Source organism: Bacillus rossius (genome assembly GCF_032445375.1).
Source record: "Bacillus rossius redtenbacheri isolate Brsri chromosome 9 unlocalized genomic scaffold, Brsri_v3 Brsri_v3_scf9_2, whole genome shotgun sequence".
NCBI lineage: Eukaryota > Metazoa > Arthropoda > Insecta > Phasmatodea > Bacillidae > Bacillus > Bacillus rossius.
In genome coordinates, this window is record NW_026962013.1 from 454,009 (window position 1) to 478,598 (window position 24,590).

General features: G+C 49.3%; 1 protein-coding gene across 1 annotated transcript in view; it reads left to right on the forward strand.

The window, feature by feature from the left end:
* LOC134543330 (espin) overlaps positions 1-24,590 on the forward strand; it is a 100,671-nt gene that overhangs the window by 67,714 nt on the left and 8,367 nt on the right. The window contains exons 8-12 of the mRNA XM_063388285.1: positions 2,724-2,900; positions 4,608-4,688; positions 8,311-8,398; positions 9,697-9,986; positions 17,370-17,789. Of these exons, the coding sequence (XP_063244355.1) occupies positions 2,724-2,900; positions 4,608-4,688; positions 8,311-8,398; positions 9,697-9,986; positions 17,370-17,789 (1,056 nt within the window). The remainder of the gene's footprint in view (positions 1-2,723; positions 2,901-4,607; positions 4,689-8,310; positions 8,399-9,696; positions 9,987-17,369; positions 17,790-24,590) is intronic.

A 24,590-nucleotide genomic window follows, 5' to 3' on the forward strand; every position in this document is an offset into this window, starting at 1 on the left:
CGGCGGCGGCGCTGAGGCGCTGGGGGCGGCTGAGGCGCTGGGGGCGGCGTGCCCGCCCCCGGACAAGCCCGGCGGCGGCTGCACCAAGCCGGGGGCGGTGAACGGCTCGGCGCCCAGCGAGGAGGACGTGATAGTGCCGGACTACGGAGCCCCTGGGGGCGGCACGGTGACCCCGGGGGCGGCGCGGCGGCAGCCGGGGGCGGCGGAGGCGGAGGAGCAGCCTGCCGGCCGAGGCGTCACAGGTACCCGCGGGTGTTTGGAGCCCGTGTGTTCGAGGTCTGTAAGGGCGACAATGACACACGCACCAGGTACCTCGCAGCCTCTACACGTGCGGTCTTTTCGTCGGTAATTCGCCTTCGCGGTGTTTGAAGCAAGGTGAATAAGCACTGTGTCGGAGACAATGGGGAATCTTGTAGGTTGTTGGTATTCCGCAGGCAGTGCAGCTGCGGGTCGCTGGACGCCTCGACTTCACGGGGCGTCTCACTCGTTCCAACCAATCACTCATTGTCACTCTCGTTATCTTACAATGGCAACCACAGACAATGACGACAGCTCTCCGTTATCGCTAGGAGAGACATTACACATTCTTCTATAGCCTATAAACTACTGTAAGCGCGATTGTGGTCTTGACGAGTTCGAGCTTCAATTATTAACAGTGAAATACAAAGAACGTTACGGAACTTTGAGTGTGGTTACTGTCGATACATCATTCAAACAGGAAATCACGGTGGAAAGGGTTCGTCACCGAATGCAGGTTCCAAAAGTATGTCATGAAGAGCCTCGTGTTCCGAGTCTGGCAGTCGAGTGGCGCTAAGGGCGACACAGTACCACGCACCAGGTGCACAGTCGCCTCTACGCACACGGCAACTATGGGACAGTGAGTGGTGGAAGTGTGTTTACATGAGTGCCGCAAATGAAAGATTTTCACTTACAGAAAAAAAGGGGGTGTGTGGATACTTTCATTATGTAGCTTTTTTTAAGGGTCTCTACATAATACATCATGCTTACCATATGTTTTGGATTGTGTCTTCCAGACTAGTCTGAAGAGAAACATCTTCACGAGTATACCATACTACAAATACATTAAGGGTAGGAAATTCCCTCACCCCAAATATATGGACGTTCATTATACCTAATAAGGCGCCAGCGATTTCTCCCTTGTAATTGGCGGCCGTCTGCAAGAGAAGCCATCGCCTTATTTAGCTAAGCCATTCAGAACTTAGCGTCCACACAGAGTGGCTGTTACGCGCGCTCTGGCACCTGAATGTCGATCAGCCTGTTATGAAACACAGATGATGCTACGGTGATCACTGGAAACACGAAAAATTGCATTTGAAGCTCGATTATTTTTGATTAAGTACGAATGTTTGTAAAGTTACTGTGTATACTGTTCAATAACAAGAATAGTAACAGTAAATACATATTTTTTTAACAGTAGTTTATTTGTACATTCAAAAAAAATTATTTGAAACTTTTTTTTTAAATCACTTTTGGCACAGCCCACAGGCTTAGGGAGATTTCCAAGTACTTTTATATTGGAAATGTTTTGGCAACTTCTCTAAACTCATGGAACATTTTAAGAACTGAAAATACATAACATTCTATATGTATGCCGATATTCAGAAAAGATGGACTAAACATTTTCTTATATTCCATGGAAAGAAAATATTTTTAATGGTTGTAACTCAATACATCCAGCATTGAATGTCTTAAAGAATTTCATACTATGTTCACTTAGGTAATTAGCAATTATTTTTAACATTTAAACACTATTTTTCATCTCTTGCACTAATACGTGGTAGTATAATAATTTTTTTGGACAAAGATTGATGGTTAAAAATAAATTCTGAGGATGTTGATTCTAAGAAAGTTTTATATTTTTAATTTTAACTCCAGTTTTTATGGTACCTAATATTTCATTTAATCAAAAATTGTTTCAGCCAAATGTTTATATAATTTTTATGAGATTTACAATAAATTATAACGGATTTCATTGTATATCTAATACAAAAATGCCTTTTTTGTCTTTCTGGCCTTGTTATTTCCACCTCTTGCAGTAATGGTTTGTTAAATAAAATTTACCTTATACAAAACGTTTCTGCAATATTTAAAAAGTTAAACCATACCTAGCATTAATTCGATTGACTACATGGTAGGTAAATTTTATTTATTGTTTTATTTCAATTCCAGGAATTTCATTCCGGCATGCAGTAATAGTTTGTATGATCAAAAATTGCTTCAGACATAAGTTTTAGATAAAAAATTTAAGATTTACAAACAATTTGAACGTTTTTCACAGTGATCCTACTAAAATAGTTATGATTTTTTTAAATTTTACCCCTATATTTTTTAACCTCTAGCAGCAATGTTTCATCTAATCAATAATTGGCTCATACAAAAGTTTTAGATATAATTTATAAGATTATCAAACAGTTTGTAGGAAATCGATGTTTTTTCCTACGAAGGTAGATATGATTTTTTTTTGTCTTCCAACGTAATGTTTTTTTTTAACTACTTTCAATTATGGTTGGTCGTAACAACAATTTATAGAGACAAAAGATTTTGGTATTTTTCCTACGAGTTATAATATGTTCGTTATTGCTGGAAAGGCCAGACACAGTAGCGTGCAGGGAGGACGAGCCGCGGCAGCAGGCGCCAGGCGCACCAGTGAGAGCAGTGCTGGGGAGGTGTGGGGCTCAGTGGCGGGGTGCGCACTGTTGCAGTGCGGGTGGAGGTGCACAGCAGCTCGGGGGCGGGCTCCGAGGAGAACCTCAGCTCCTCCGACCTGAGCTCGGAGCGCGGCTGCCCCCAGGAGCCGCCGCACGACTACGAGGACATCTACCAGGTGCGGCGCGCCGCCTCCACGGGCAGCCAGCCGCCCCCCCAGCCCGCCTCCGCCGGTGAGCCCTGCCCCCCTGCCCCCCTGCCCCCCGCTTACATGCTCAACACTTCTTATTAGAGTTGCCGAGACTGCACAAGAGTGACCATTGACAATGTTCTTACAAATGATAATGACTTGGGGTAGCACCACCATCGGCACCAAGCTCCCCGCTAACGTGTGCTGTGCTTCGGCGCCAACGTCTGGTCCCGGTTACACTAGACGGTTTTCGATAAGGACCCAATACACACTTGGTCCTGTCATGGCGCTTGGCACGGTGATCATAGGGTTCTTCTGATACCGCCTCCGTGGTTTCCATAGTGATATTGTGTAACATATCTATTCGGCTGGGTAGTTGTCTGGTTTAGAGTCCTTGTTTATTAGGAAGAAGATTAATAAACTCGTCGAAAGATAATGAGAAAAAATAATATAAATAATGATTTTAAGTTATTTTTGTGCATCGAACAAGCATTAAATCATTATAATAATAGGAATTTATTAATTATTAAAAAAATTTTAATGAATGGCAGTCAATATGGCGGCTAGGACGGCGGATGCAATGATTTTGTAATAAACTCTTACTGCACTCTAGTGGATGGAAGAATATTCAAGCAAACGAAAAATAGTCCAAGCTGGATTCAAGATGGCCATGACTTCACACTTGTTTACGTTTTTGGGATTAGTGGTGAGGGGTCAGTCTGCAAGTAGCCTCCATGGGGGAAGATCTGTCACAATTTTTAATCGATTAACCTCACCGGGTGCGAACATAGGACTGCAGTGTGTCAATTTTAATTGTAACTAAATAAAAATTTTATAAATAATTTTAATTTATACGACTATTTTGTATAATAATTATTGATTTTCAATATGTGAATATTACATTCATAACTCAAGATGGCGGAATCCAAAATGGCGAAAAGGTTAGAGAATCTGAAATGGCGACTGTGGTGTCATAATAAAATATGGTGGTCAGTTTTAACTTCAAGGTCAGAGTTCAAGGTCAAAGGTCCCCAGCAGTTTACTGGCGGCTGACAGGAAATTGAAGCCGCTTTGAGGACATTTCAAGCCTTCGACAATTTTTGGAGGATAAAATGGAAAATTTTCCTCAAAATAGGAATTTTTTCCTCCAAGAGGAAGTTTTTATTATATAGGCTATATATATATTTCGGTAGGAAATGTTTACCTAACAACAGGAAATTTCGAGGTGTTTTCGCAAATTTCGAGTCAATTAGGACATATTTTGGCCAATCTTGAAACTCAAAGTTCAAAGTCATTAAAGATGATGGCCGTACGTCACGAACCAAGATGGCGGCCACCCGGCACTAGGTCGACGCTGAGAGGACAGGGGTGTCCGGCAACTGAAATGGCGGGCAGTGGTGGTGCACCCTTCTCACGGGAAGTCGTCTGGTTATCCCATGACTGTGATCACCATTAGGACTATGCAGATTTTTTGTAATAACGTAGATATATTAAGTACACATAAAAGCAATCCAATCACAAAATAATATAGCATAAACAAAAAATCAATCAAACTTGTTGACCATTTAAAATTTTTATACGATCGCTCACTACTTAAAGCAAGGAAACGCCATATACAGCAAGGCCGATTGTACCACTACAATATGTGTTCCTCTCTGGAAGTGGTTCAGTCCCAGCGGGGTGCAAGGCCGAGTGTTCGTGTGGTGTGCGGTGTGCGGGTGTCATGCACACAGCATGTGTTGTTCCGCAGACCTGGAGGCCATCCAGATACTGGAGGACCTGATAGAGAAGCTGGACAACGAGCCACAGGTGGCCTGTGGGTTCTCGTCAGGTACGCCGTGCCCTTCTGGTGCCCTTCTGGTGCCCTTCTGGTGCCCTTCTGTGCCCTTCTGGTGCCCTTCTGTGCCCTTCTGTGCCACGCTGTGCCACGCTGTGCCACCTCCACAGTGCCGTGATGTCACGTGTTGTCATGTGTCGCTCTGTTCTTAGAAGTGTGTCTTCCTCAGTCGTTCTGTGCGGTCATGAGCCACCCTCCACAGTGCTGTGATGTCATGCGCCATGTTGCGTCGCCTTGTGACACCGCTATGAAACGCTGTGAATACTGTGCCATTTTGTTCTGTTCTCTGCTGCTGTATGCTGACTTGTGCGACCTTGTGTTGTTGCTTGTCTTCTTGTATCCTTTTTACCTTTCTGTGCGAGTGTTGGCCTGCCTTCCCCCGATGTATCTCTGTGGGATCTTGTGCTCATTTCTGTGTTTTACTAGGCTGTGCGTGTGACATCATGCATCCCTTCGACAGTTGCTTTCCTCAATTGTTGGCAACAATTTGTTCTTCAAAGAAATTATAAATGCCTATATCATACCTTATATTGATGTCAAAATACTTCACCTTATGCGTTATTTGATCTTTATCCTTTTTTTTTAGTTAGTCCTATTTTACTGTAGGATACGTACCAGGCAAAATGTATAGTTATTTTCTCTGTGGTAATATCATACCCTTTCAATGAGATTATGTATACCATAAATGTATATATAAAAGCCATTTAAATGGAGTCGTGTCCGTATAATATTACTTTATGTACGTAAATTGCAATTTGAAGCACCAGCTCATCCGTCCAATTAGTTTGAAGCCATCTGCAATCATGAAGGTCTTGGCGCCTTAATAAATCTCTGTTATAAAATATTTGCTACTGTGATTTTTAAAATAAATCAGTAACAAGAATTTGTACTATTTGTATCTAACTAAACCAAAAAATATTTACTTCTATTGTTTGAAATCTTCAATTATTTATGATCGATTGACCTATTGGGTGACTCACATACCTGCGTGCGTGGAAAAAAAAGTTAATCTTATAATTTATTTTGCAAGTAAAATGATGTTTAAAATAGCAATTAGGTTATTTTAACAGAAGGGTATAGTGTTGCAGTCTACCCTGTTACCACCGACGCTACTGGAAATCTTTAATGCTCGAATGTGATAATATGATTCAGGGTTTTTTTTTTCTGCCAACTCGGTCATTGTCTTGCCTTCAGCAAATTTCTTTGTTTTCCACGGAATCTACGCAGAGCGTCATAAATTATCTAATCTTATCAGAATCGCTCCGAGCACAATAATCATGCGTGGTTCGCTCTGCAGCTCTGACTCACGAGTCGGTCGACGCTTGTGCGCTGTGATCGCATTGTGCGCTGTGATCGCCGTGCTCTGCTTCTCTCTTGTCCGTCTCAGCTTGCTTGTGTTGTCGTGTCCTAGTTGAAGTCCCGTCTGCACCCAGCTGTTTCAACATAAATGCATTTTTTGGAAAGCGTTATGCAAATTGAATTTTAAACCTTAAGCCATTAGTACGCTAGATATGGTGAGAATCATTTACTATCTAAAAATTCTTTTAAAGTTGAACATTTGCACATTCATTTAAATTAGCAGCTTTTGCAAGGACATTATTAAAAACCCTTAAATATGCTGCTAAAAATAAACTAAGGCGATTTTACTATCAGTTGGATAGGTTAAAATAGTAAATGGAAATCATAATTGAATAGGTAAAAATAAATTTACTTTCATAATAAATGTTAAATTAAACCAAAACTGTCTACAAAAACATTACGTTAGCTGTGTGTGTTCAGTAGTGATAAAACAGTTACCCATTCTTATCGTTCTTGGTCAGTGCGTCTTTAATTAATCTTGTTTCTTGAAGGTCGAGTAACCACGTCACACTGTAGATAGGTTTGATATGTTGGAGTCGTCATCTCTCTGCGGGGCACTCGGACATCTGAGGCTGCTGCAGGCACCTGATCCTACGAAGATCGACTGCCATACTCGACATAACTTACCTGCACACACGTATAAATGTCTTGTGACGAAATAACACGCAATCTATACTTACAGTAGTAACAAATCTCTGAGACCAAGCACTCGCTCTGAAGCAAACTTGGAAATTCAATAACCCAAAATAAGTAAAGGTTGCGATTTTTCACGGATACAATTGGACTGTTTAATAAGATTTAAATCACTTTGTCCATATGTGCCTCGTTTCTCTTCTAATTGGTTCTGCTCGGTGAAAAATAATAATTGGTCCGCACTTACTTCAGCCAGTAATGAAATACATACTGCAATGCAGACCATGCGTGGTTCGTCCTGGAACAACCATGCGACGATGAAAAGTATTTTCTCCAACATAAGAGCAAGAAGAAGTTACTTCGGTTTGCAGACTATCTTGGCAGAAAACAATTGCCACGAATAAAAATCATAAAAACAGCGAGTAAAGGAGTAAAGATAGTGATTCATTGAACATGACATTTCTTCCTGTCCCTGGTTTCTGTTATCTGTGCCTCAGGGCGTGTGAAACAAGTGTGTCTCAATTAGAGACGTCGCAGAATCATACTTATGTTTGGCACTTAACATGTCAACTGAATGGATAAAATTTCAGGGTCGCTACTCATAGTTAAGGTTTGTGATTTATCATAGTAACATTCGGCTTCTGCTAAGCTTTAATGTACTTATTTTATGTTTGACAAATAGTTACCTCCTTGTTAGAGACGTGGTTGAACGAGTGCCGGACTTGAATGAGAACATGGAAAAGCAAGATTGAGATGGTATGGCCTTGTCCAGAGAATGGGATAAGGGAGGCTGCTTAGGAAATTAATGGAGTGAAGAAGTACTTAAGGCAGACCAAGGAGAAGGTGGAAACAACGGACAATTAAAGTAATGCAGAAGAGAGGAGACTGGAACAGAGTGAAGGAGGAATGTTGGAGTGACAGAAGAAGATGGAGGCCTCAGGATGGAAGTAGTTTATGGTAGAAACCTGCAAATTTCGCAATATGTTTTGGAAATGTTATTTTCATTATTAGTAGTATTCATTCATTAGCAGTATTATACGTCACAAAAATCAAGGAATCATTAATAAAATACCTGAATTCATGTGTCCTAACCATATGCAATCTGGACATGAGGTAGCAACGGCTAGAGCCAATGAACGAACGACATTGATTTGTTTGTGGACAGGATTGTGAAGCTCAGCCCAGCGACAGATCATAACACAGGTTGGCAGGTATCTACTGATTGTCTTTGTCCAATGAAAAATAAGCTTTTGCGACTCTTAAATGGGCCAACGAGATATTAGTTGCATCATCACCAGAGTGCTCATGTTATGAAAAGTAAGGAAATTTGTAATAATTTAGCGAAATCCTGCAAACGTCATGGGAATTTCCTAGGTTAATAATTTGTGGAGGAAATTTCATGGTCAAGTATGTCATTACCCAGATTGTAAATATTTTTTTTTTCCAAATGGTGTTTTAGTAGATACAGTCATACTCAATATAAATTGGCGTACCCAAGTTTTTTTTATTTAAGTAAGTAAATCATTAAAAAAAAGAAGTAAATGTGTAATGTAGTGAAGGTGGAGTGAGGGACTGTGCGGCCGCCCTGATGGCAGAGTGACAGTGGTGCTGGCGGGTGTTGCAGAGTCGCCCTCGGACCCGGAGGAGGCGGGCACTGCCCCCCGGAGGTCGCCCCAGAAGCCCTCCACGCTGCCGCTGCCGCACCCCGCCAGGTGAGCCTCCCCCCCCCCCCCCGGCCAGGAACTGCCTGCGTCTCATGGGAAACAGTTTCTGGTTATTGCGAGCAACACATGGGCAGTGCACCCGCATGCCCCCCCTCCCCCCCTTGAGCGCTGCTAGCGACCCGCCCCGTCTTCTACAGTGTGGCGTCATTCAGACAAAAATGGTTAATGTGGGGTATCCTTAAAAGCAGATAGATGCTGTCGCGGAATTTTTAAGAAACACAATTCTGTAATACATTCATTTGTTGCATCAGTCATGTATAATTCAGCGTAAGCCACGTAAGCGCCCTGAAAGCGTCAAAAGAACATCGAAATATAATTTAATGTCAATTTACTATACATACAAACCTTCCGGAAAAAAAATATCTAAATGATGGTGGAAACCGCATCAAAATCCATTATGTAATTTACTAGAAGTGAGCGAACAGACAGTCACAGATAGCGACTTTTATTTATAGTATTTATAGTAGAGATATAAGTATTTTTATCTTATTTATTTTTTAAATTTTGGGAACTCTTATTTTTTTAAATAACGAAGATATTACAAGCTAAAGGATCAATTTGCGTTGATAATATGTGATGAAATGCGTATATTGTATTATCTTTTGAATGACAGTTAAAGACTTTGCCGTCAGTGGTGTATTTAACCAGAAATCTGGACTAAACAGTTGTTTACAGAATCAAGAACTTGTCAGTTGTCCTTTAGTTATCGTTTATATTACAAGTAATGTCCCTAAAAACACTGAAAACAAGAGGAAAAATTATTTTTTGTCCATACAAAAATATTTTTGTCTATAAAACCTACCTAATACTTTACAGTAACCATAAATAATTTTTAGTCAGCAAATCATTTATTATTGACAAAACATTTTTGATGTTACAACTAAGGCGCTCAATGTACCCTACTAAATTGTTTCTAACGCAGTTTGGTAGGGTCTACATTGCCAAAATGTATTTTTGGGCTAAAAAAAAAATGTTCTCTCTCTCTCTCTCTCTCTCTCTCTCTCTCTCTCTCTCTCTCTAGTGTTATCTCCAACAAGTCGACCACTTTGAATCAGACAACGCCACAACTAAGAGTTTTCCATCGGTTCAGAGCGGCATGGGCCGTCTCTTATTATAGTGTTACATATAATATGAATATAATCATTAAACATAATATAATTGTATATACTTATATATTCTGGCATATTATGTCTCAATTGTTAGGATTTCGTCCAGAGATAAAGAATGGTACACAGTTAGGGCCTAAGTGGTATGTGGTGTGAGGCATGTGTTGCGGGTCTCCCCAGGCCGCTGAAGCGCGTGGTGTCGGAGCCTGGAGGCGGCGCGCTGCCGCCCCCGCCGCCCCCGCCGCTCCCGGAGAAACAGCAGCCCGCCTCCATGCCGGCCACACCGCCCCCGGAGAAGCAGCAGCCCGCCTCCATGCCGGCCACACCGCCCCCGGAGAAGCAGCAGCCCGCCTCCATGCCGGCCCCACCGCCGCCGCCCCCGGCCGAGGAGGCCGCCGCCACGCCGCCCCCGCCAGAGGAGGCCGCCGCCGCCACGCCGCCCCCGACCGCCCCCGAGGACAGCGAGCCTGGTGAGTCTGCACACGCAGTTCCTCTGGCGCAGAACAACACTCGCTTATTCATTCCCCGTTATTGCTGCTTATGGCACTGATTCAATGTGATGTCTGTGAGACTCTGAGCCAGAACAGTAAAAGGTGTTTAATCCACATACTGTGGTTCGACTCATTCTGTAATCCGGCACCGTCGAGCTTCTGTATTGTGGATGTAGCTCTCGGCCAGCAGGTCGCAGCACCGCTGCTGGCGTCTGTTCGCCCGGAGTCCATCCTTGCTTCGGTGTTCCCTGTTCTCACAGTTCACAGTTCACGTCTTCACATTTGGTATCCCCGTTGAAAGTGAGGAGTGGAAATGAAAAAAACCTGTAAGTGCCAAAAAGAACAATCTGAGAAAAATATATTTAACGCTTGTAGAATACAAATTTATTTTAAAAGAGGCATTTTAAACATTACAATTGGTATATATTGTAACTGAAAAACGAAGTAAGATTTTAAAATAAAATAAAAATAAAAAATAGAAAAAAATTAGAAAAAAAGTTTTAACATCAGAAAAATTGAAAAGATGAAAGTTCTCACGTTGTTTTCTTAAATAAGGTTGTATGTGTTATTGTCAAAATAATGTCTGAAGCTAATTAAGCGTTTCAACCTCTGATGATGTTGGAATATAATGTGCGCTGTTCATCTGAATCCAAGCATAAGCATTTTCTCGAGATCTTTCTTCTTTTCTTCAGAAATATAACTAGTTAGTTCCAACTGCGGTAAAGTCATAGATTTTATTCTGTCGACAGTTACTCCCTTCTTCAGGACGTTAAACGTTTACCACGATTACAAGCTGTTGATGTAGTTTTTGTTTTATTGGTTCAGGGTTGTCAGCAGACCATGAATCCATTGCACTGTAGATATCTTAAGTTTGATAGTATTAATGCAGTTTTCATCTGCCTCTTTAAAGTCATGGAAATCCACGCTGTTCATAACTGTGACTTGATAAGGGTGTACAGGCCTGGAATGACTAATCATCTCAACCAAATCTCTTTGCACCATACATTTAATGACTTTTTTTTTACGTTTTTCAATCAACCCAACATCACGGTCACAGCTCAAGAATGAGTGACCGGACACGAGGATATTGTGATTAATGTTCTTAAAATAGCCCTTTGCCACTAGATAAATCCAAAGCAAAACTATCATCTTGTTTTGATTTGTCCACGGCAGTTGTCGCTCCACATAATAAGATTTTTCTTGCGAATTCCCGAAGTCAGTGGTTTTTAGGACAGACGAGGTGATATCATTTCCTCCACGGCTGGAGGTCCCTCATGCCAGAGGCGCATGGAACCCGTAGCATTGCCCCCAGCGTTTGACAGCCGTCTCAAATAAAACATTTGGGAATATTTCAGAAAAGTAAGAAAAACAACGTGCTGCAAGTCCATTGAAAATGTTGTAACATTTCTGTTAGGTAAAACCGACATTTGGTGATCTTCTTTCATACATTTTAGTGCCTTCTCACTTCTTCAATGGTGCAGTTCCAGCTTCGGTTTCAGAACTGTGTTCGACGGCCAGGGTTTAGTCTTGCACAAAGTGGGTCACAGGTGGAGCGAGTGTCTGGTCGTGATGCGCGGAAACAAAGATTTGGGAAATGCCTAATAAATACCTTTGTATAGTATTCGTGTTGGGGTGCAGTTCCTCATACGCCAGCAATAACCCGTGGCAGTTCAAACCAGAGCTCAGGTATTCCTTAGAAGTGTCATCACGAGAGCAGTGACAGAAGGCCGGGCTAATCAGGAGAGGTATGCGCTGCATCAGTGGGCCGAGCCCCACCCGTGGGCCAGTTGCCGCTAGAAGGCCCACTGGCCCACCGGCCCACCTAGTGACCTTGCTCCGGGGACGCTTGTAACAATACATGCAGTTATATATACAAGATCTTGTCATTTGACACACTCTGAACAACCATAACCCTATATGAGATCATAAACCATTGGAGCCAGTTATGTGCAACCCGAACAGAAGACGGATGGTAGAAACAGGCAGTGGACGTGGAGGGTGGAGAGTCAAGGACTCCTGGTAGCTCCTCTCACCAGAAGCAGTCGTGGAAAGTCAGGCCCGCTCCGCGCTATCTCGGGTACGGGTCCGCGCGCTATTTGTTGACAAGCTCGTCCAATGAGAGCGCGACCGGCGCCGTCCTGCTTTCCCGCGCCGCACCTGCAGGGGGTCCGCGCTCTGGTAACCAGGCGCGCGAGGCGACTACTCCGCTCTCTGAGGCGCCGTCACGTCAGCGGGCCCACCGGGATAGTCGTTCTGTGGCTGATGCCGTTCATTGGAAGCCTTGCAGTGTTGTGGTTCGCACAGACCAAGTTTACAACAACAGTAAATACAAACAATAACACTGTACATTGTTTCTAAATGGAACAAAAATATTCATGTAAAATTACAGATAATTGTAAATTTGTGCATTTACATGAAAACACTTGTATCACTACAAAATAGTGTTCACTGTAATACTGAGGTAGATTTCTTACCCAGAAATTTATGTGTTGTGTTGTTCCAGTACCTCGAATTGTTAAAATATTTTTGAATAGCTTTCCAGTATTTACTGCGCACATTAATACCCACAATAAAACAAAATTAAGTCCAATGATTGAAAATTCGATAATCTTTCACATGGTTTATATATATATATATATATATATAATTTAAGTTAAAAATAAAACTATGCGTCAATTTTCGCAAGAAATGGTAAGGAATTATTTCGAAAAACGTATTTAATGTATGCAAAAATAACCACAGCCATGTGATTTAAGTTCCCATATCATTATTTTAGTATTTCAAACCATTTCTTGGTAACTGGTTTAAAGGAATCTTTTGTAAAAGTAAATAATTGTTTTTTGTGTGCACAGCAACAAACAGACGAATCCAGCGATGATACTTAACAGATGTGCCATGCTGTCAATGCATTTAACACTTGACATAATCTGATTTGGCTTGTTTTCTATGTTTTTGTGTATATATCGATATTTTTTCTACTTGAGGTTACTCTATGGCATGGCGCAAACTAGCAACTCTGTGCGTCCACAAACATGTTTCAAAAGCCACTTTCGATCGGACCACAGTTCGAGTGGCGCTCTCCGGAAATCCTGCAGGCATAATATATAAGGTCAAGTGCAGCCCATCTAAGACCTCAACGAGTGTGTGCAGTATATCCTGGAGGTGGTTATCACGTCCGTTGCTACGGGTTGCTTCCCCCCCCCCCCCCCCCCAGTCTTGTGAGAACCCGTCCCTTTAGTTACTGTGCCACTCTCACAGTGCCTTCTGTGCAACACTCACAGTTTCGTGTTTCTGTTATCGTCATTAGAGGTCAATTTAACGTTTGCCAGTTTACGTACACGACTTGTTCTTCCGTTGTCTTCTAAGTGTGATGTTGGCTCGTCTCAGAGAGTCCGCCCAAATGTGTGCCACTGCAATACAGAATTAGTGTTGGGTCCCAGAGCAGGCGTGAACGATAAGAGCTGCCCTGAAGTCAGAGCAGCAAGCAGAGTGGATGGGCGGGTTCAGCGACAGGACTGAGCATACTTGTGCCTGCTCTGCACAGCTCGCCCATGCCTATAGAGTTCAGAACGTCTTCGGCTCAGAGCACTTCACATGAAGTGTAGGCCGAAATATTAATTGTTTGAATTTCAACCGAATGTAAATCATTTTGCTGGTTATCGATTTGAGTGATCTTCAACTGACTATTCGTTTACAGAGCTCCACTAATTATAGGACATTGAATGTTACTTAGCACTGCTTAACACCACGAGTCTTCTTAAGCTTATTTCAGCTTCGGTATTCCCTACCAATAGAGAGAGAGAGAGTGATAGGGAAGGAAAATAAGAGAGTAGGAGTTAATTGGTAGCGATTATGATGTCCCAAAAACATGTTAGTGTGTATAAAAATTCACATATCGCATCACTTTCACAACAGCGTGCATGTTGGGGAACAGTGTATCATTATTAGAGTATTTATAGAGATAGGAATTCAGCGGATACATTTAACTGAATTTTGACGTCTTCAATCTGCACCAAGGATTGTTTTTATTTGCCAAAATTGCTTATATTTCTAACAAACCAACAGAAACTAAATGACGGAGATGCATCCAGACCATTCAAACTTAAAATTTATGGACAGCTGACGAACAAATGATCAAGGTTCCAGAAAACATACCTTCATCATGTCCATGCTGCACGTGACTTAACATGCGACATTTCTATTTCTGTGTATCTGTTCATTGCCCGCTAGCCGACTTAAATTTTTTATAGCCTGAACTTGATTCGTTAGTTCATTTCATGGATCTAAGTTATGGCGCCAACACCGACTTGACAAGGCCAGGGAAGAAAATGCAGCAGAACACAGAAGTTCTAGCCAATTATCAATTTAATTCTACCTCGGTATGAATGCAATAAATGCTAAAATTAGACGGGTGATGAAATATACTTCCAAATGTTACTCAGATGCCCAGATATGTCAGTGGTTCAGGGACTTTCAGACTGGTCTTGACGGTGCCGTGTTTGCTGACAGAAGTTGTGTCACTGAGTAAACTCAGGACCGATGTGGTGTTTCTGAGTCGTCCTCTAATGTTTTAATGAGACTAGTAACTTATCGAGTGCACGGAGCTGAGATGCGGGGTTGGCAGATAGTCGCGCCCTGCACTTCTGGGGCACTGCGGTGTAGCTCGAGCGGCTGGGGTCCGGCTCGGGGAGAGTGGGTGCCCCAGCAGGAGGGGCGCGGGCATGCAGCCACTCTCCCGTGGGGCTGGGGCTGCGTGGTCGCTGAGGGGCGGGTGGGGCAGATAGTCGCGCCCTGCACTTCTGGGGCACTGCGGTGTAGCTCGAGCGGCTGGGGTCCGGCTCGGGGAGAGTGGATGCCCCAGCAGGAGGGGCGCGGGCATGCAGCCACTCTCCCGTGGGGCTGGGGCTGCGTGGTCGCTGAGGGGCGGGTGGGGCAGATAGTCGCGCCCTGCACTTCTGGGGCACTGCGGTGTAGCTCGAGCGGCTGGGGTCCGGCTCGGGGAGAGTGGGTGCCCCAGCAGGAGGGGCGCGGGCATGCAGCCACTCTCCCGTGGGGCTGGGGCTGCGTGGTCGCTGAGGGGCGGGTGGGGCAGATAGTCGCGCCCTGCACTTCTGGGGCACTGCGGTGTAGCTCGAGCGGCTGGGGTCCGGCTCGGGGAGAGTGGATGCCCCAGCAGGAGGGGCGCGGGCATGCAGCCACTCTCCCGTGGGGCTGGGGCTGCGTGGTCGCTGAGGGGCGGGTGGGGCAGATAGTCGCGCCCTGCACTTCTGGGGCACTGCGGTGTAGCTCGAGCGGCTGGGGTCCGGCTCGGGGAGAGTGGGTGCCCCAGCAGGAGGGGCGCGGGCATGCAGCCACTCTCCCGTGGGGCTGGGGCTGCGTGGTCGCTGAGGGGCGGGTGGGGCAGATAGTCGCGCCCTGCACTTCTGGGGCACTGCGGTGTAGCTCGAGCGGCTGGGGTCCGGCTCGGGGAGAGTGGATGCCCCAGCAGGAGGGGCGCGGGCATGCAGCCACTCTCCCGTGGGGCTGGGGCTGCGTGGTCGCTAGGGGCGGGTGGGGCAGATAGTCGCGCCCTGCACTTCTGGGGCACTGCGGTGTAGCTCGAGCGGCTGGGGTCCGGCTCGGGGAGAGTGGATGCCCCAGCAGGAGGGGCGCGGGCATGCAGCCACTCTCCCGTGGGGCTGGGGCTGCGTGGTCGCTGAGGGGCGGGTGGGGCAGATAGTCGCGCCCTGCACTTCTGGGGCACTGCGGTGTAGCTCGAGCGGCTGGGGTCCGGCTCGGGGAGAGTGGATGCCCCAGCAGGAGGGGCGCGGGCATGCAGCCACTCTCCCGTGGGGCTGGGGCTGCGTGGTCGCTGAGGGGCGGGTGGGGCAGATAGTCGCGCCCTGCACTTCTGGGGCACTGCGGTGTAGCTCGAGCGGCTGGGGTCCGGCTCGGGGAGAGTGGATGCCCCAGCAGGAGGGGCGCGGGCATGCAGCCACTCTCCCGTGGGGCTGGGGCTGCGTGGTCGCTAGGGGCGGGTGGGGCAGATAGTCGCGCCCTGCACTTCTGGGGCACTGCGGTGTAGCTCGAGCGGCTGGGGTCCGGCTCGGGGAGAGTGGATGCCCCAGCAGGAGGGGCGCGGGCATGCAGCCACTCTCCCGTGGGGCTGGGGCTGCGTGGTCGCTGAGGGGCGGGTGGGGCAGATAGTCGCGCCCTGCACTTCTGGGGCACTGCGGTGTAGCTCGAGCGGCTGGGGTCCGGCTCGGGGAGAGTGGATGCCCCAGCAGGAGGGGCGCGGGCATGCAGCCACTCTCCCGTGGGGCTGGGGCTGCGTGGTCGCTGAGGGGCGGGTGGGGCAGATAGTCGCGCCCTGCACTTCTGGGGCACTGCGGTGTAGCTCGAGCGGCTGGGGTCCGGCTCGGGGAGAGTGGATGCCCCAGCAGGAGGGGCGCGGGCATGCAGCCACTCTCCCGTGGGGCTGGGGCTGCGTGGTCGCTGAGGGGCGGGTGGGGCAGATAGTCGCGCCCTGCACTTCTGGGGCACTGCGGTGTAGCTCGAGCGGCTGGGGTCCGGCTCGGGGAGAGTGGATGCCCCAGCAGGAGGGGCGCGGGCATGCAGCCACTCTCCCGTGGGGCTGGGGCTGCGTGGTCGCTGAGGGGCGGGTGGGGCAGATAGTCGCGCCCTGCACTTCTGGGGCACTGCGGTGTAGCTCGAGCGGCTGGGGTCCGGCTCGGGGAGAGTGGATGCCCCAGCAGGAGGGGCGCGGGCATGCAGCCACTCTCCCGTGGGGCTGGGGCTGCGTGGTCGCTGAGGGGCGGGTGGGGCAGATAGTCGCGCCCTGCACTTCTGGGGCACTGCGGTGTAGCTCGAGCGGCTGGGGTCCGGCTCGGGGAGAGTGGGTGCCCCAGCAGGAGGGGCGCGGGCATGCAGCCACTCTCCCGTGGGGCTGGGGCTGCGTGGTCGCTGAGGGGCGGGTGGGGCAGATAGTCGCGCCCTGCACTTCTGGGGCACTGCGGTGTAGCTCGAGCGGCTGGGGTCCGGCTCGGGGAGAGTGGGTGCCCCAGCAGGAGGGGCGCGGGCATGCAGCCACTCTCCCGTGGGGCTGGGGCTGCGTGGTCGCTGAGGGGCGGGTGGGGCAGATAGTCGCGCCCTGCACTTCTGGGGCACTGCGGTGTAGCTCGAGCGGCTGGGGTCCGGCTCGGGGAGAGTGGATGCCCCAGCAGGAGGGGCGCGGGCATGCAGCCACTCTCCCGTGGGGCTGGGGCTGCGTGGTCGCTGAGGGGCGGGTGGGGGAGATAGCACACTCAGACGAGGCCGGCAGGGGAAGGGGCTGCTTCACGCCCGGTGCGCGCCCCACCACACGGCGGTGCCTGCTGTCCGCAGCGCCGCAGGAGGGGGCGACACCCGGGGACCCGGAGCTGCACTCCAGGACGGCGCAGACGCTCGTCAACAAGCAGATGGTGCTGCCCTTCGTCCCGCCCAAGTTCCCCGGCTCGGGGGCCGCCTCCGACAGCCTCATCAAGCCCTCCGAGTACCTGCGGTCCCTGGGGCCGGCGGCGCTGCTGCCTCCGGTGGCCGCCCCCACCGCCCCCAGCGCCTCGCCGCCCCCGCCGCCGCCCCCGCCGCCTCCGCCGCCGCCGGCCGAGGAGGACCGCCGGCAGCAGGAGGAGCAGGCGGCGCTGAGGCTGCAGCAGCCCCTGGGATCCATCAGCGTGCAGGAGCTGCAGACCGTGCAGCTGCGGCGCACAGAGAAGACCCCGGCCTCCAAGACCATGTCCGCTCCTTCCAGGACCCTGGCAGGCGGTGAGTGCACCCTGGCAGGCGGTGAGTGCACCCTGGCAGGCGGTGAGTGCACCCTGGCAGGCGGTGAGTGCACCCTGGCAGGCGGTGAGTGCACCCTGGCAGGCGGTGAGTGCACCCTGGCAGGCGGTGAGTGCACCCTGGCAGGCGGTGAGTGCACCCTGGCAGGCGGTGAGTGCACCCTGGCAGGCGGTGAGTGCACCCTGGCAGGCGGTGAGTGCACCCTGGCAGGCGGTGAGTGCACCCTGGCAGGCGGTGAGTGCACCCTGGCAGGCGGTGAGTGCACCCTGGCAGGCGGTGAGTGCACCCTGGCAGGCGGTGAGTGCACCCTGGCAGGCGGTGAGTGCACCCTGGCAGGCTGGCGAGAAGCGTACAGTGCAGGTCATGGTAGGACTTTGCTCTATTGTTCTAAGGACTTTGCATTCTGTCCTGGAAATCAGTGACCCTGCGAATTTTTTACTGTCTCTAATTGTTTGTTTCACATAACCGTGAAATAATTTCGCCTGAATCTCGGACGCTCTACAACAATTCTTTGTTCTCACTGGGCTATTTTGTTTCTTAAGCTTAATACTACTGACAGTTATCAGCCATTTCAGAAACTATTGTTGTTCTAATGTTAAATGGTTGTAGTTTTAGAGTAGAGATCAAAGAACTTGTGTAATTGTTAATCTGTATGTATAGATTTTTTAAAATTTTGTGATGCGATAGAAACAGAGATTGTTATATATCGGGATAATATGACTGTTTTTTAAGCTTTATATAATTTATCCATATTTGGAATATTTTTTTCTCATTGTGTGTCATGGGCAATAGGAGCTTGTTACACTTAACTCAGCCAATGAGGAAACACGAACCGCAAAAATATCTTTATTCCAATCAAAATCGGAAGACGTTATATTATATTCCAGATATCTCAAAGTAAAAAAAATATAACCACTTCGCCACTTAAAATATGGCACTAATTAAATAAATAATTCTTCTTCTCTAGGCATTAATTTTTTTTCTCGCCATTGTTTGGAACTCGTTAGCTACTGAAGTGTTACTCTACTCTCCAAAAGGAAGAGAGCCTCAAAGCCTCCACGCGGCCAGGAGCTCAGCGCCGTGTCCTGTGTTACGAGTTGCTCCCGCTCTTACACTGCGTTACGCCACGCGGGAAGCACCGTTGTGCAAGTGCGGCTGGCTGCAGCTAGCGGGCGCCGTGCGCCACAGAGCACGCGACACTGCAGAGGCGCAACCGCCTTGTCCCTGCCCCGCGCGCCACCAATCAGCGGCCACGTCACGCTCAACAATGCTGTGTGGACAAAACAAAAATAAAATACTTTGCGACGTCCAGTATGTTTTGGGGTGAAAATATTTCCATGCCAGCTGTGCGTTGAACTGTGGCATTGCCTGTGTTTCCTGGTCGACTGGGTTGGTGTCAGGCGCGTGTCTACTGTCCGGACACCGACCATAGCCACGCAGTGCGGGGGCCAACACGTTCCAACTGGCCCGGCCAGTCAGGGCGCTGGCTTCCTTGCAGACGGCCGCCAATCACAAGGGCACAAATGCTAGCGCGGGCGTACCTGATGAGTGGATGACCGATCAGATTATTTCGCTAAACACACACGCCCCTTCCAATTGCATTACTGGGCCAGGACACAGACTACGAGTTTGCTCTCGCAATGAATTGTTGTGACTCGCGCGCTGACAACAGCGCCAGTCACCTTCGTTCTTTCGATGGACACTCTTCATTGTATCGCTCCAAAAAATTCAAAGTCAAAAGCAAAGGATCAAATCATGGTAGATCAGGATTGAAACTAAAATGTAGCAGCAGCCATGGAGTTAGAAATTGTCAGGATGGCATGATGTGAAGTGTTTGAGTAACTTTTTTTTACCTCGTCATCGCTATATTATCACGCCCAAAACATTGTTGAAATGTCGTCTGATGATGGTTAAGAATGAATTGGAATCAACGTCGCTAAACACAGTCTCTTCCACGAACCACAGTAATTTTCATCTTTTTCCACAATGCAAACGCCACACTTGAGCCCATGTTTCGGACGTCTGTCCAACATGCGCAGACCACGAGCTGGGAATAAACGGCTTCACGGTTGCAATGAAATCATGCAGACGTAGCCAACCCCCCCCCCCCTCTTTCTTTCTCTCGTCCTGGCAGTAACCAATTAATAAACGACTCCTAAATGGTTACGAAACCTAGAACCAGAAACTACCGCGAGTCTAGCCTGTCACCACTGCAGACGGGAGGTTTCCCTGATATTGTTTGAGCTGTGTGACTCTGGGTCAGTGAACCCTCGACTGCCCAGAGAAGACGTCTCACAAGCCAATCGCCGATGAACAAGTGGCGCTTGCCCGAGTGAGTCCATCCTGCAGTCGAGTGAACTGGCGCCGGCTGCGTGTTGTTTGCTCTGCGCGGTGCTGTACGTCGACAGTTACCTCGCTGCCACGCTCCGCTACCCGTGTCGCCGTGTCGCCGTGTCGCCGTGTCGCTGTCAAGCCGTCACTGTCGCCCGGCCACTTGGGCGGGCTTCTGTGCTGAAGGGAGAACAATACGTTGTGTATCTCGCAAATACGTAAAACACTAAACATAGGTAAATTGCGCATTCCACCCAATGACGCTTCTAGCTAACGATAACCTGGTACACGATCCGCCAATCACAGCCCAGGAGCGATCTTGCCAGGTGTCCGGGCCGGCCAATGCGAGGCCTTCTCCAATGGGGAGTGACCAATCAGACGCAAGGCCGTTCCCGAAGCCCGACTCTACCTGTAGGCGACTGAGCTAGCAGCTGCCACCCCCACGTCGCTCCTGAATGCCAAAGTATATTTTATTTTCAATGACTGACCGTCTCTCTTGAAATTCCGTGGTTGTAAGGCAAGTTAGTGTTTATGAAGGTCTTTACAAATGTTCGCTGTTTGTTTTTCAAAGCTCTTTCTTTGCCCTGGAGCCTTATAAGGCGTCTCAACACACCGTCAGTCCGGGTACAATATTTGCGACATTATGGTGTGTAGCAACATAACCCTCCAACCAAGCCGAGCAGCCGCAGGTGGTGATTTCCCGGGTTCACTGACCTTCAAGATGGACTGCAAATAACCTTAGCACACACGGGCGAATATCACCTATTCATGGACCCCTGACGTAGAGTTGGTCCTAGTCCACCAAGCCAAGGTCAGTCAGTGTCTATATCAACTCTCCTGTAACAGGTCACAGGTATGAACTTAGAGCCGGGGCTCTCCTATAAAAAGTGACAGGCCTTATCTGAGAACTTGAAAGGTTCATTTATATCTCCTCTAACACGTGACATGACTAAGTTTAGGGTCGGGCAGGTTCATTGAGATATCCTCTAACAAGTGGCAGGCCTTTTCTTAGAGCTATGCAGGTTCAATTATCTCTCCTCTAACACGTGACAGTCCCTATCTTAGAGCTGAGGAAGTTTCGTTTATCTATCCTCTAACTAGCAGCAGGCATTATTTTTAAGCCAAGGCAGGTTAATTCAACCCTTCTCTAAACAGCGACAGGTCTGAGCTTAAAGCCGCGAGCGGTTCATTCAGATCTCCTCTAACAAGTGACAGGTCTGAGCTTAAAGCTGCGACAGGTTCATTCAGCTCTCCTCTAACAAGTGACAGGTCTGAGCTTAAAGCTGCGACAGGTTCATTCACCTCTCCTCTAACAAGTGACAGGTCTGAGCTTAAAGCCGGGGCAGGTTCATTCAGCTCTCCTCTAACAAGTGACAGGTCTGAGCTTAAAGCTGCGACAGGTTCATTCACCTCTCCTCTAACAAGTGACAGGTCTGAGCTTAAAGCCGGGGCAGGTTCATTCAGCTCTCCCCTAACAAATGATAGGCCTGCAGCCTAACATCACGACGGCGTTGTCAGTTTATTATCGGACCGTTATCAGCAGGTAGGGGAGAAAATCGATAAGCTCCTCGGCAGAGATACGAATATGAGGTATTATTACGGCCCAAACAAGATACTTTGGGAAGGCTTGTTGCTGATGTCTTCCTTGGTTTGAACCTTTAGACTTTCTCTGATTAGGAGAGACTTCGCAACTTGCGTTTTTTTTTTTACCTCATAGAGCTTTTTTTTTTTTTACCTTGAGTCACTTTTTATACTTTACTATTTGTTTTAGTAACAAACAATAAAAACAATAAACACGAGAATATTTACTAATTGCTATTCTGCGTTATGTAACATATTTACTTTTACATTAAAAATTTGTCCGTCAATTCTTGCGTAGTTTAAACGTGATTCAACCACTCTACACACGTCACACGATGACAATATAGTTTTGTAAGAGGCGTTTGTGTTTACTACGCGCAGGATATTTGGAAACTTAGCGACTACGGGAACTGTTCTTGTAGAGGGGTGGATTTCTGCTGTACTATTTTATCATTTCGTGAATTGTCTAGAGTTTAATGCATTTTGGCTGTTGCGTGCGAATGTGGTACTCGCTAGCCCAGGTCAAGGACAGGTAGGCGAGTGTGACCTGCACTAGCTAGCCCAGGCCAGGAACAGGTAGGCGGGTGTGACCTGCACTAGCTAGCCCAGGCCAGGAACAGGTAGGCGAGTGTGACCTGCACTCGCTAGCCCAGGTCAGGAACAGGTAGGCGGGTGTGACCTGCACTCGCTAGCCCAGGTCAAGGACAGGTAGGCGAGTGTGACCTGCACTCGCTAGCCCAGGCCAGGAACAGGTAGGCGGGTGTGACCTGCACTAGGTAGCCCAGGTCAGGGACAGGTAGGCGGGTGTGACCTGCACTCGCTAGCCCAGGTCAAGGACAGGTAGGCGAGTGTGACCTGCACTCGCTAGCCCAGGCCAGGAACAGGTTGGCGGGTGTGACCTGCACTAGGTAGCCCAGGCCAGGAACAGGTAGGCGGGTGTGACCTGCACTCGCTAGCCCAGGTCAGGAACAGGTAGGCGGGTGTGACCTGCACTAGGTAGCCCAGGTCAGGGACAGGTAGGCGAGTGTGACCTGCACTCGCTAGCCCAGGCCAGGAACAGGTAGGCGGGTGTGACCTGCACTAGGTAGCCCAGGCCAGGAACAGGTTGGCGGGTGTGACCTGCACTCGCTAGCCCAGGTCAGGAACAGGTAGGCGGGTGTGACCTGCACTCGCTAGCCCAGGCCAGGAACAGGTTGGCGGGTGTGACCTGCACTAGGTAGCCCAGGCCAGGAACAGGTTGGCGGGTGTGACCTGCACTCGCTAGCCCAGGTCAGGAACAGGTAGGCGGGTGTGACCTGCACTAGGTAGCCCAGGTCAGGGACAGGTAGGCGGGTGTGACCTGCACTAGCTAGCCCAGGTCAGGAACAGGTAGGCGAGTGTGACCTGCACTCGCTAGCCTAGGCCAGGAACAGGTAGGCGGGTGTGACCTGCACTCGCTAGCCCAGGTCAAGGACAGGTAGGCGAGTGTGACCTGCACTCGCTAGCCCAGGCCAGGAACAGGTAGGCGGGTGTGACCTGCACTAGGTAGCCCAGGTCAGGGACAGGTAGGCGGGTGTGACCTGCACTCGCTAGCCCAGGTCAAGGACAGGTAGGCGAGTGTGACCTGCACTCGCTAGCCCAGGCCAGGAACAGGTAGGCGGGTGTGACCTGCACTCGCTAGCCCAGGTCAAGGACAGGTAGGCGAGTGTGACCTGCACTCGCTAGCCCAGGCCAGGAACAGGTAGGCGGGTGTGACCTGCACTCGCTAGCCCAGGTCAAGGACAGGTAGGCGAGTGTGACCTGCACTCGCTAGCCCAGGCCAGGAACAGGTAGGCGGGTGTGACCTGCACTCGCTAGCCCAGGTCAAGGACAGGTAGGCGAGTGTGACCTGCACTCGCTAGCCCAGGCCAGGAACAGGTAGGCGGGTGTGACCTGCACTCGCTAGCCCAGGTCAAGGACAGGTAGGCGAGTGTGACCTGCACTCGCTAGCCCAGGCCAGGAACAGGTAGGCGGGTGTGACCTGCACTCGCTAGCCCAGGTCAAGGACAGGTAGGCGAGTGTGACCTGCACTCGCTAGCCCAGGCCAGGAACAGGTAGGCGGGTGTGACCTGCACTCGCTAGCCCAGGTCAAGGACAGGTAGGCGAGTGTGACCTGCACTCGCTAGCCCAGGCCAGGAACAGGTAGGCGGGTGTGACCTGCACTCGCTAGCCCAGGTCAAGGACAGGTAGGCGAGTGTGACCTGCACTCGCTAGCCCAGGCCAGGAACAGGTAGGCGGGTGTGACCTGCACTCGCTAGCCCAGGTCAAGGACAGGTAGGCGAGTGTGACCTGCACTCGCTAGCCCAGGCCAGGAACAGGTTGGCGGGTGTGACCTGCACTAGGTAGCCCAGGCCAGGAACAGGTTGGCGGGTGTGACCTGCACTCGCTAGCCCAGGTCAGGAACAGGTAGGCGGGTGTGACCTGCACTAGGTAGCCCAGGTCAGGGACAGGTAGGCGGGTGTGACCTGCACTAGCTAGCCCAGGTCAGGAACAGGTAGGCGAGTGTGACCTGCACTCGCTAGCCTAGGCCAGGAACAGGTAGGCGGGTGTGACCTGCACTCGCTAGCCCAGGTCAAGGACAGGTAGGCGAGTGTGACCTGCACTCGCTAGCCCAGGCCAGGAACAGGTAGGCGGGTGTGACCTGCACTAGGTAGCCCAGGTCAGGGACAGGTAGGCGGGTGTGACCTGCACTCGCTAGCCCAGGTCAAGGACAGGTAGGCGAGTGTGACCTGCACTCGCTAGCCCAGGCCAGGAACAGGTAGGCGGGTGTGACCTGCACTCGCTAGCCCAGGTCAAGGACAGGTAGGCGAGTGTGACCTGCACTCGCTAGCCCAGGCCAGGAACAGGTAGGCG